The sequence below is a fragment of the Drosophila takahashii genome, chromosome 2R (assembly GCF_030179915.1).
Source record: "Drosophila takahashii strain IR98-3 E-12201 chromosome 2R, DtakHiC1v2, whole genome shotgun sequence".
Taxonomy (NCBI): Eukaryota; Metazoa; Arthropoda; class Insecta; order Diptera; family Drosophilidae; genus Drosophila; species Drosophila takahashii.
Window position 1 is genome coordinate 41,932,586 of NC_091679.1, and position 12,197 is coordinate 41,944,782.

The 12,197-nt window shown below is 43.7% G+C and overlaps 4 protein-coding genes across 4 annotated transcripts; 2 read left to right on the forward strand and 2 right to left on the reverse strand.

The window, feature by feature from the left end:
• Positions 1-998: 998 nt before the first annotated feature.
• LOC108058940 (alpha-amylase A-like) lies at positions 999-2,657 on the forward strand. Its single transcript, XM_017143937.3, has 2 exons — positions 999-1,209; positions 1,268-2,657. Exons 1-2 carry the CDS (start codon positions 1,033-1,035, stop codon positions 2,573-2,575), a joined length of 1,485 nt encoding a protein of 494 aa, XP_016999426.3. The 5' UTR covers positions 999-1,032; the 3' UTR covers positions 2,576-2,657.
• A 201-nt stretch (positions 2,658-2,858) lies between these two features.
• LOC108058942 (uncharacterized) lies at positions 2,859-3,488 on the reverse strand. Its single transcript, XM_017143940.3, has one exon. The coding sequence runs from the start codon at positions 3,392-3,394 to the stop codon at positions 2,930-2,932; it is 465 nt and encodes a 154-aa protein (XP_016999429.2). The 5' UTR covers positions 3,395-3,488; the 3' UTR covers positions 2,859-2,929.
• A 2,458-nt stretch (positions 3,489-5,946) lies between these two features.
• Cda9 (Chitin deacetylase-like 9) lies at positions 5,947-8,136 on the forward strand. Its single transcript, XM_017143938.3, has 3 exons — positions 5,947-6,183; positions 6,675-7,399; positions 7,818-8,136. The coding sequence occupies exons 1-3, from the start codon at positions 5,959-5,961 to the stop codon at positions 8,065-8,067; spliced, it is 1,200 nt and encodes a 399-aa protein (XP_016999427.2). The 5' UTR covers positions 5,947-5,958; the 3' UTR covers positions 8,068-8,136.
• A 1,687-nt stretch (positions 8,137-9,823) lies between these two features.
• Positions 9,824-10,616, reverse strand: LOC123002721 (uncharacterized). Its single transcript, XM_070213947.1, has one exon. The coding sequence runs from the start codon at positions 10,284-10,286 to the stop codon at positions 10,020-10,022; it is 267 nt and encodes an 88-aa protein (XP_070070048.1). The 5' UTR covers positions 10,287-10,616; the 3' UTR covers positions 9,824-10,019.
• Between the last annotated feature and the right edge of the window lie 1,581 nt (positions 10,617-12,197).

Consider the following 12,197-nt stretch of genomic DNA (forward strand, 5'->3'; position numbering starts at 1 on the left):
GCCCCCCTTAGCTCCACCGCCCGTTGCATGCCACACATACTTCCGCTGCGTTGCAGTCATAAATGCGCTTAATTGGCAATTTTTGTGTAAGCGTGTTGAAATTTTTACACCCCACCCGACTCAACCGACTCGAGCGACTCCACCGAAAGTTGCAGTCATAAATAGGAAATATGTTCCTGGAGTGCCAGCTCCGTTCTCAGGGGTCGGGGTCTCCGCTTTTATGGGTCATGCATGAATTTGCCCGGATTTATATGCGGGCTACATGACCTGGATTCTTATGGGCCACAACCAGAACCATTCGTTTGGCTAATCAAAAGATATTTCGGCAGCCGCATAGCAGGAGTTCCTCGGCCACAAATGGACATTATCTTTTTAATACTGGCAGCGATTTATTTTATTATTCACAAACATTTTAGCTCTGCACTGGGATTGCCCTAGAAAGGTGAGAAAGTGGCCCTAAATAAAACCCAAAATATGTACCTTTATTCCAAATAGTATATTAATCATCAGAGCTATTATGAAGATATACGGAATCTAGAAACAGTATCATATTAAAATGGAAAATATAAATAAATATTATAAACATTATTTCCGTTTTTGGATATAAGCAAAAAAAAACCATATCGTTAAAAAAATGTACCATTTAGCATTCATTGACGTTACTTACTTTTTGTCATTTTATTTTTAATGGATGTTATATTTTATATAAAAGTTTAAATGGGGCAGAGTTCACACTGGTCACGCTTCGAACAGCATGCAATTCAAGAGGCCAATAAATCGCCACCAGCAGCCGATATCAGAGGAATGCACTATCCAATTGTTTACTTATTTTCAGTAATTAAAATTAGCTGGAAGTCAGTACGTCTACCCTGCACTAAGATAAGATGTCTTAATCGCGATTTAATCAACTCAATATATGACGACGTACCGCCTTAGGGGGCGATAATAGTGGCGAATCTCGTATATAAGCAGCTACATTAACACTCTTCCAGTCAGAGTGAAACTTAGCTTCCATCTAGAATCAACACTACAATGTTCCTGGCCAAGAGTCTCGTTTGCCTCGCCCTTCTGGCGGTGGTCAACGCCCAGTTCGACACCAACTACGCCTCTGGTCGCAGTGGGATGGTCCACCTCTTCGAGTGGAAGTGGGACGACATCGCCACGGAGTGCGAGAACTTCCTGGGACCCAATGGCTTTGCCGGAGTGCAGGTGAGGATTCTATACCCTCTTCTCTAGAAGAAAAAGACTCTACCCCTACTCCCAATAGGTCTCCCCTGTCAACGAGAACGCCGTGAAGGACAGCCGCCCCTGGTGGGAGCGCTACCAGCCCATCTCCTACAAGCTGGTCACCCGCTCCGGAAACGAGGAGCAGTTCGCCAGCATGGTCAGGCGCTGCAACTCCGCCGGAGTGCGCATCTACGTGGACGTGGTCTTCAACCACATGGCCGCCGACGGAGGCACCTACGGAACGGGGGGCAGCACCGCCAGCCCCAGCAGCAAGAGCTACCCCGGAGTGCCCTACTCCTCGCTGGACTTCAACCCCACCTGCGCCATCAGCAACTACAACGACGCCAACCAGGTGCGCAACTGCGAGCTGGTGGGTCTGCGGGACCTCAACCAGGGCAACAGCTACGTCCAGGACAAGGTGGTGGAGTTCCTGGACCACCTGATCGACCTGGGAGTGGCCGGGTTCCGCGTGGACGCCGCCAAGCACATGTGGCCCGCAGACCTGGGCGTCATCTACGGCAGGCTGAAGAACCTGAACACCGACCACGGATTCAGCTCGGGAGCCAAGGCCTACATCGTCCAGGAGGTGATCGACATGGGCGGCGAGGCCATCAGCAAGAGCGAGTACACCGGCCTGGGCGCCATCACCGAGTTCCGCCACTCCGACTCCATCGGCAAGGCCTTCCGCGGCAAGGACCAGCTGCGCTACCTGACCAACTGGGGCACCGCCTGGGGCTTCGCTGCCTCCGACCGCTCCCTGGTCTTCGTGGACAACCACGACAACCAGCGAGGACACGGGGCCGGAGGCGCCGACGTGCTCACCTACAAGGTGCCCAAGCAGTACAAGATGGCCTCCGCCTTCATGCTGGCCCACCCCTTCGGCACCCCCCGCGTGATGTCCTCCTTCTCCTTCACCGACACCGACCAGGGTCCGCCCACCACCGACGGCCACAACATCGCCTCGCCCTCCTTCAACAGCGACAACTCCTGCAGCGGAGGATGGGTGTGCGAGCACAGGTGGCGCCAGATCTACAGCATGGTGGCCTTCAGGAACACCGTGGGCTCCGACTCCATCCAGAACTGGTGGGACAACGGCAGCAACCAGATCTCCTTCAGCCGCGGCAGCAAGGGATTCGTGGCCTTCAACAACGACAACTACGACCTGAACAGCTCCCTGCAGACCGGACTGCCCGCGGGCACCTACTGCGACGTCATCTCCGGCGCCAAGAGCGGCTCCTCCTGCACCGGGAAGAGCGTCTCCGTGGGATCCGACGGACGGGCCAGTGTCTACATCGGCAGCTCTGAGGACGACGGAGTGCTGGCCATCCACGTCAACGCCAAGTTGTAAACAAGGGGCTTGGGGAGCGAGATTGCCCAGTCAGTCAATTGAGATTATTAACTTTACAAAATATATACGATGAGATTATTAACACTCGAGTCTTTTGAATTCTAAGCATGACTAGATGATTGGTAGCGATAAGGAATATTTGCGGGAGTCGTAATGATGTCATAGCAAGTTGAGAGATATAATTTTTATGAAAAGCTGTAAATCTTCGAAATGTATAAAAACAAACACTTCAGATTTCAGGAGGTATTACGAAGAATACCATATATTCACTTTTTCCGAAAAACGAGTACCAAGAATTTATTTTTGCACCCAACGAGGCGAGAAAGTGACAGAATAGAGAGGTGGCATTCATGATTATAATATCCGGCTGGGCTGCCTCCTCCCCTCGGTATTTATCACCATTTGCAGCCTGGTCACCACGGGCACAATCATCTGGAGGCCCAGGTGCTGCTCCACCGTCTGGGCGATCTCTTCGTGGAGAGCCTTCTCCAAGGACTCGCTGATATTGCGCTTCTCCACAATATCCACCTGCGGCACTTGCAGAGGATATTTCGATGGACAGGTGAAGACCAACTGGAGGGCAGAGCCTCCTTGCTCCCCCGCTCCCACATTGGCTCCATCTTCGTAGTTTTTCGTGGACAGCGGAACTTTCACCTGCAACCTTGGGCGACGGGACAAAACCAGGTAAGCCAGCCCCAAATAGTGCATAGTTCGCACCTCATTTTCCTGTAAATCCGCAAAAAATCTGGCCGTCCTTTCAGCGTCCCACTCATTCGAGGGCTCCCGTTTCTTAACTCCTCCTCGCTCCCTGTGCGCCATCCTTCGGTAATTTTGAATTTTGCCTATTTCTTTTTGGAATTTTCCTGCTTTCCCCCTGGTTCCTGTCTTTCTCCAACCGAAAATTATGTGAAATGTAATGCCAGGCCATCTCGTAAGCCGAGATTTGCATAGTCCCATCGAGCAATAACAGATGGATGCGATGGAACTGAAGGCTTTCATAAGATTTGAGATCTCTGGGTGGTGGGGAAAAACTCTGGGTTAGCCTGCGGTGAAGTTTGAATGCCCTTATAAAAATACAGGAACATTACAAAATAAGACAATTGTTATAATAATTGTAAAAAAATAAATAAACAAATAAAAATGTATTTATTTATTAAATTGATTTCCCAAAAATAAAAATAAATATAAATCCTAAACATCCCCCTTTCTTATAGAGCATCAATAATATAGAAAGTACCAGTATATGTACCACGAATATGCTCACATTAAAACTCTAGCCGCAAATTGAGTTTGTTCGTTTGGCTGATTTGATTAGCCTAGATTTGCTGGTCTCAGTGCTATGCAAATTAGTTTTGTGATTATCGCGGAAATTGGCAAACAGAAAAGGCGGCACACGACTGAAACACCACCCCCGTCCCCCTGGAAAAACCGCCACCCCTTAATAGTTTTCAGCTTCAGACGTGCGTGCGGATTTTCTCTTTGGTCGCCGGTTCGCCTTTGGCACTTGGGAAATCTTCCACGCATATGAGTAACATTTTTATTAGCCCAGGCGAAATTTGCATTTTAGAGCAGTTTCGGTCACGTGAGGCGCTTTGATTAGGCCACATGTGCCCTTGGCTTGGGTTTTCCATTTCCATTTCCTTTGATTTCACACACCAACGCCCCTGCCGTTAGTGGTATTTTCCTAATGAGAGATGATGAACGAGCGATGCTTTCACCTCGATGTCAATCAGGTTTCAATAAAGCAGCCAGCCAGTCTCAATCTTCATTAGAAGAAGCCATCCGAAGGGAGATTGATGTAAAAACCCTACCTAACCCTACATCGAACTCACTCAAACATGTTGCATTGCCCCTACAACGGAGCCGAGTGTCCTCGCTTTCCACTCCCCATTTTCCGCCCGCTTTTCCGAGAGTCCTGTCGGCTCACTGGCGGTTGGTTGGCTCCTCCGCCGAGTTGGAAACGCCCCGGAACGTGACCAAATCGCATTCGGGGCGTGCACCCCGAATAATCAGGAAAAACGGAAGTCTGACTCCTTTGGAAAGCCCCTCTCCTTCTCTTCAAAAGAATTGCAGATTTTTCCTCAATCTTGTATTGACTTTTCCGCACTGCCTGTTGGGATTCGAGGACCTCCATTGGCTGTATGTGTGTGTGAGTTAGGGTTCCTTGTGCTTTGTTTTTGAGAGTTTCCAATTCCTGTCGCTGTTGTGAAAAGTTTCTCAAGCACTTGTTTACGATTTCAAGTGCATTTTCCCGGGGAGGGGGATGGTCTATCATAATTTGGGCTGCAGTCTGCGCCCATCGATTGCGACGATCTCTGTGGGAAGTGTGAAAAGTTTTCCACTTTACCACAACTCAACGGCAAATCTCAGCTGGCAAGTTCTTTGGTTATGCTAATGAGGCAAACTTTGGCCACTCCGATCGTTGGCAAGTCTATAACACTGGTCGACAAAAAAAAAGCCCAAGAATAAAAGCTACCAAACCTGAAAGGATTTTAGCTGTAGATTACTACCTCATACTTGGAAACTTTCTATCACGTCGAAGTTTTGAGAAATCCGTGGTCAAAGTTCCAAATTTTCGATTTTTAGGCACTTTTTGCGACTTAATAGTAAGAAAGCCCTTCGCAGCCCAGAGCCACAATTTAGCGGAAAAATTACTTTGAACCTTTAACTTCAAGATTGTCCAATCACAAAGTTGGGCGACCTCTACTTCTTTAGCTACAAAGGATTTTACTGAAGTACTTTTTGTCACTTTTTTTCATCTATAGTAGCCTGATATTTTTAATGTATTGTATGTGTACGGGTCTCAGTTCAACAAGGAAAATATCAGGCTACTATAGATGAAAAAAAGTGACAAAAAGTACTTCTGTAAAATTGATTGTAGCTAAAGAAATAGAGGTCGCCCAGCTTTGTGATTGGACACTCTTGAAGTTAAAGGTTCAAGGTACCAGTTCCTCTAAATTGTGGCTCTGGGCTACGAAAGGTTTTTTTACTATTAAGCCGCCAAAAGTGCCTAAAAATCGAAAATTTGGAACTTTGACCACGGATTTCTAAAAACTTCGACGTGTTGGAAAGTTTCCAAGGATGAGGTAGTAATCTACAGCTAACATTCTTTCAGGTTTTGTAGCGTTTATTCTTGGGCCAAGAAAAAGTCTTGATTTTGTCGACCTGTGTAATTGAAAGTTCTGTCTGTTTTCTTGGTTGACTGAAGTTGGTAGTGCCCTGCGTATGGTACAAGGTCACTCGTGGGGACCCCACCCATCCAAAGACACACCCTGTGTCGAACAAGCAAATCATATTTGCAGATAAGATATCATCTTCCGCCGAAGGTTATAAGAGGCCCACGGAGCATCGATGGCTGAGCAAAAAGCTCAGAGCTTGGCAGTATGAGGTACTCGACCTTGCTAATTCTGGGTCTTATTTTGGCCCTGGCCCTCGGAGGCGAGGCCAAGTCCAAGTCCAAGAAGCAGAAGAACAAGCAGAAGGCCGAGACGATCCTGCCCCTCGCCGAACCCTGCAAACCAGCGAATTGCAAACTTCCCGATTGCCGCTGCTCCGATGCCATCCTACCCAGATCCAAGTTTCAGGGCAAGGAAAACGAGATCCCTCAGGTGAAAATTTAATTGTAAGGTCTACTGTCATTAAAGTAAAACATAAACTTGATTCCGAAAATTAAGTAATCTACATCCAAATTAAAAGTGTTAAACTATACTAGATGTATAAGTAGCATTAATTTTATTTAAAATATTATAATTATTATATTATATTTTGTAGTTTCTTTTCTATGCCGACAGTTTCAATTTAATACTTTTGAATTTATTAATTTAATACTCATCATCTTATTAATTAAAATTCGACACTCAATAGTGAATAATTCATGTAACAATAGTTTCGTTTCTATGACTATGTTTTTTTTGGGTTTATTAATCTTTGCCTAAGAAGTATTATAATTTATGAGACATTCTTAGCTTCTCATTGCAATATTTGATTTTTAATATGGATAATAAATGTTTAAATATTTATTAAGCTAAAACTTTTCTTTATAGATAGGGTTAGGTTAGATACCTATAAATTATTTTTTTTTTGTTATATGTTTTTCCAGTTCGTGACCATTACTTTCGATGATGCTGTCAATGCAGTGAACTACGCCCAGTACGAGCTGCTTTTCGAGGGACTGACCAATCCGGATGGCTGCGAGGCCGCTGGGACTTTCTTTTTGTCCCACGAGTACACGGATTACGTGAAGGTGAATGCTCTCTATAGGGCGGGACACGAGATTGCCCTGCATTCGGTGACCCATGGCGATGGCACCGACTACTGGCGATCGGCGGATGTGGCCACCGTGGAGCGAGAGTTTGGAGCCCAGCTGAAAATGCTGGAGGCCTTCGCCAAGGTGGATCCGAAAAAGGTGCAGGGAATGCGCCTGCCCTTCCTCCAGATTTCCGGCAATAATACCTTCGAGGCAGCCCGTCGTTTGGGCCTGAGCTACGACAGTTCCTGGCCAACGCAGCAGTTCAAGGATCCGGCCATGTGGCCCTACACCCTGGACTTCAAGTCCAAGCAGGACTGCCAGATAGGTCCCTGCCCAGAGGCCTCGATACCCGGCTTTTGGGTCAACCCCATGGTCACATGGACCGACACCGAGGGCTACAGCTGCTCCATGATCGATGCCTGTGTCTATCCGCCGGAGGACGATGTGGACGAGCTGTTCGACTGGATGCTGAAGAACTTCAATAGGCACTACCAGGGCAGCAGGGCGCCCTTCGGGATGTATCTGCATGCCGCTTGGTTCGCAAGGGGTCGCAACTACTTTGGCGCCTTCAAAAAGTGAGTACGATCATTTTTTACATTTAAACAAATTATAATCATTAATTTTTACGTAATTAATAATAAAAAGGAGAGTATGGAAAATAGCAATCGTAGGATTGCTAAAGGTAAAAAAGAAATGTGATAATAGTTTAAGAAATTTTTATAGAGACATTAGCTTTGTTTAAGCTTCAATCCATTACCATGTTCTTCGTGACTAAGAAATAAAGTTATTTTATTACGTAATTTTAATTGTACATTAGGTAACCGTAAAAACTGAAATTATATTGCTAATTGATTTTATAAGCTTTTATTATTTTACAAATATTATCCACCTTGAAAGTAACTGCAATTTTATTTTAACACATAAAGAGGAATGTTAAATTTCCATAGCTATGACTGTCATTTAGCTAAAAATGTGTGAAATTTCTTCCACCAGATTCATTAACCACCTAAACACCTATACGGATGTGTATTTTACCGGCATTTCGCGGATGCTGGAGTATGTGAAGAAGCCCGTGCTGGGCGCTCCATTCAAGGAGTGTCCCGCGCTGCCGGAGGCGGAGTGTCGAGCGGTCCAGTGCCATGTCCAAAAGATGTCCACCGGCGAGGAGCGCTACATGACCGTGTGCGACAAGTGCCCCGCCGTCTATCCCTGGCTGGACAATCCTCTAGGACAGCAGCTGTAGACCCACCAGCCTTTTGCCCCACAAAGAGCGTACACGGAAAACAATAAAAAGGAGTTTTGCATAACGAAACACTTGTGCCTTTTAAATTTATTACTATGGTTAAAGTATTCTACCATTCATATCACAAGGATTTCTCAGGAATTTTCCCTAAGTGTACTATATAATGAAGCTGCCATGTTTTTTGAAGGCCAACAGTTGACATTTCCCATCTCTAAGCCAAATTTACATGCACCGCGCATCAACCGACATCGCTGATAAATGAGCTCAAATTATGTTTCTGGCCGTGAGACGCTTAATTAACTCATTCAGCGAAGCAGAGCCCCCGAGTGTAGTCATATTTCATGGCCTCCTCGTGAATTAATGCGCCAACTTCCGGAGACCTGTCCACATTCCCCATACATGGAGTGGAGTCCTGTGTGTCCTTTTGGGGTCCTGTCAATGCAGCTGCTACCTGTAAATGACGTTCGACCGTCTGGATCGTCGTCGGCCATCGGTTGCATTTTTGTTAATGGACCTCTAACTAATGACAGCCCCCGGGTTGCATATCAGTCAGCAGTGGTTGAGGATGAGGATGAGGCTGGGCATTCCCGGAAGAGGGGTTCTCCGCATTTTGCGGTTGCTGTCGCAAATTATGTATGCGGTTAGCCGAGCCACCTCGTCCCCGGGGTAAAGTTGGCTGCGAACGGAGGCGGGGCTTTTGACCAGGTTGGACATGGAAACGACCACAACATATTGGTTGATAGTTGACCAAGGAAAGGGGGGTCTCCTCCCTCTTACCACGAGTAGAATGTGCTAAAATACTTCTTAAAGGGGTTTGGTTTTCCTCTTCGTACAGGCATTTTCTTGGAGGGGGCTTTTGATGACTTAGCAGCCACTTACACCCAGAAAAATGATGGACAACATTTTAGGTCATGCATAGCCTAAAACATTTTAAATGGACTAAATGTTCCTTTTTAGGTCATGTACTGCCTAAAAATTTAAATTTTTGGTATATTTGCCCTACTATTTAGGTCCCGTATAGCCTAATATTTTAGGTCATCGTGGGCCTTAAAATTTATGCATTTTACCTAAATAAATTTGCACGGAACTCTGATACCTTTCTAGCGACGCTATAATTCCCAACCAGTTATAGCGCGGCTTGCATGGTAACCCACTTCGATCGTTGAATAAAACAGCGATTTCACTGCTAAACAGTGAAGCCTCTTCGCTCGTTTTTGTGTGTTGGAATAATGACGACTTCTTGAAGACTAAGCCGACATTGACCTCGAGTTAGCTATAAATTTCTCTGTATTTACTTTATAATATGAAACATTTTTCAGTACAAATTTTTAGGCCAAAGAAAGCCCAAAATTTTGGATAGGGGTTTTCTTATATTTTAAGGCAGCCAATTACCTAAAATCTAGGCCAAAAATTACCCCATTTTAGGCCATTAATGGCCTAACATTTTAGGTCATACAATCCTAAATTTTAGGCCATTCAAGGACTTAGCTCCAGTTTTAGGACAATTTTACCTAAATTCTAGGCCATTTTTTGACATGTTAGGTCATTTTTTTTTCTGGGTGTAGCAATAATGTTAGCTACAATATCAAACTGGGGCTTATTTAAGAGGAGGATTGTATAAAGAAGTATTTGGTTGACCTAAACTACACATTTTTTTAATAAAGAAGAACTTATATAAATTTAGAAAAACATTTTAAAATTTTATTAAAAATATTCACAGTTTTTATAATAATATGAATTTTCAAAAAGGTTTTTTATGGATAATTACCATTGATCATAATCAAACTCTTTTATGTTACTGGTTAGTTCTACGAGTTTTTTATTTAAGATTACAGGTCTTAAATTAACATTATAGAATTCTTTAGTCACATACAATCGCTTTCTTCCAGTTTCACAATTTTGTGTGTTTTTAATTAGTATTCAATTCTATTTAATTTCATTATAACTCAAAACTAAGCTTGCTTATGGCAATGTTTGTTGGCCAGGACATATCCTAGCGGGCAGCCGGCCTGCAGAATGTTGTAAGTTTGCGCCTGCATCGTTCCATTAGAGCTCCACTTTTCTTCCAAATTTATTTTCACTGTTTCATTAAGGTCAGTTGCATTGAGTCCACCGGTCTTAGCCTCCACTATTTCGCTGTCTAAGGCAAAAGTTCCCAGTAGCAGACTGCTGATGAACAAGAGGCCCAAAAAGCCAAGGAAACCAGGGAAATATGCCATTATAAATTCCACTGAATCGTTGCCGCTGAAAAGATGAATCGAACTGAATCAAAATCACAATTTTCAGTTGGCCAAGTTAATTGTGAAAGTAGCTCATGACTTATAAGGCAACCGGATTGAAGGGCTCTTGAACACCAAAATTGGTTCGTTTTCGTTCGAAGGTTGAAAGTAAATCGGATCTGCTTTGATAGATTTCCATTTGCATTTCAGCGAAGGCAAACAATGCGGCAGACAGAAAAAATAACCTCGCTTTTATGAAAATGAAGAAAATGCTTGAGAAAATCGCAACAAAACAAAAAGTGGGCAAATATTTGCTGATTACTTTCCGAAACTTGCGCTGATTAACAGCAGAAACGCAGAGCCATTGTCCTTTCTGCCAGGACACTTCATTGCTCCGTAGAGCCCGCAACTACCAACCCCTCAATTAGAGACTTCTTTCTCCCTGTTTAGCATAAATTTCGCATGGCTGGGAAAAGGTGGCTGTCATAAACAAATGACTCTACGAGCCTTTTGGCCCTGCCTCAGCTGTCTGTGACCTAAACAGGCATTATTTTAATGTACTTTTGTATGTAGTACACGGCGCAAAAAAAGGTTCCAGTATTTAACCCCGAGTGTTGGGTGCGCCACCACTCTCACAGCCAAATGACATTTTTATGTTTCAATTTTTGTTTGCTCTTCTTTTTACTTCGCGAAAATTATGCCAACCACCCAGGCCATTTGATGATGATTATGATGAGGATGTGGGTGGTTGGTTCCAGAAAGGGAGCATGTATATCGTTCGCGGTGGCTGACAATAGAATTGTCAAAATTATTGGGCCAAATTGCTGACATTTATTAGGCAGGTTACGGCTCGGGCTCAGGTTACTTCCTAAAAAGGCACTTAGGGGATGAGATATGGCTTTTACATCGATCCTCGGGAAGCGCATCTGACAAGGGGAACATTTAGTAATGACAACCTCCAATCATAAAGGGAGTTCAGGATAAGAAAACCAAAATAACTTTGATTTTATACCTGATACATTTGAAATAATATCATCCTAACTTATTTTTCGCTGTCTGTATCTGGTCTACACCTGATTTTTTAACTCTGCACAAAAGCTCCATATTGTTTTGTGTTTTTTTTACTACTCGATGGCAATTCAACCGATTTGTGTTCCGAACTTCCAACCAAGAACCTCTCATAACCGCACTTTTAAAAAAGCCAGCTGTCAAAAAAAAAACAGTCAAGTATTTTTGTACAAAAAAAAATATATATATGGGCAATTCTCTGGGGATGTCAACCAAGCCAAAAAGCGTAAAACTTGAAAAAAACATATTTTTACATGATTTTGCACTGATATTTGATTCTAGTTAGATGGATCCTCAACTAAGCTAAGTAATATGAGTATCCTTGGATAATTTTACAGGGTAATACCGGTTATATGGACAAAAAAGTCATTTTTTGGTATTTTTTTAGTATTTTTTAAAGTGGCTCTTAAACGGTTTTTTTGACGTTAAGGTTGCAGAAAAACCACCTAAGAAAATGACGGAAAAAACTGTCGCGTGCGACATGTAGCGTGTGACAGTCACTTCGATACTAATAAAAAATTAACCACTCAATATTTTGAATTCAAACCAAATACATTTTAAAGAAGAAAGACCAAGGAACACTATGAAATTAACTGCATTAAAATATTCCTTCACGTTTCGTTACAATCGAAAGTTAGGCAGGAAGTCAAAAAAGTAACTTCTATTCGTGTCGCGTGCAAAAGTCTTGGTTTTTTTTATATATCTTAAAAATGAAAAATGTCCCAATGTCACCCCTAGCACATATTTTAGTGCTAATCAAGACCTTTAATTTGAGCCTAGTGCCAAAGGAAAAGAAGTACTGGAAGATAGTATTTTTCACCTGCAAAACGTACGAACGTCGCG

Coding starts and splice junctions, on each gene's coding strand:
- LOC108058940 (XM_017143937.3), top strand. CDS start 1,033: ATGTTCCTGGCCAAGAGTCTCGTTTGCCTCGCCCTTCTGGCGGTGGTC. Junction 1,210..1,267: donor ATGGCTTTGCCGGAGTGCAG/GTGAGGATTCTA, acceptor TACTCCCAATAG/GTCTCCCCTGTCAACGAGAA.
- Cda9 (XM_017143938.3), top strand. CDS start 5,959: ATGAGGTACTCGACCTTGCTAATTCTGGGTCTTATTTTGGCCCTGGCC. Junction 6,184..6,674: donor AGGAAAACGAGATCCCTCAG/GTGAAAATTTAA, acceptor ATGTTTTTCCAG/TTCGTGACCATTACTTTCGA. Junction 7,400..7,817: donor TACTTTGGCGCCTTCAAAAA/GTGAGTACGATC, acceptor TTCTTCCACCAG/ATTCATTAACCACCTAAACA.
- LOC108058942 (XM_017143940.3), bottom strand. CDS start 3,394: ATGGCGCACAGGGAGCGAGGAGGAGTTAAGAAACGGGAGCCCTCGAAT.
- LOC123002721 (XM_070213947.1), bottom strand. CDS start 10,286: ATGGCATATTTCCCTGGTTTCCTTGGCTTTTTGGGCCTCTTGTTCATC.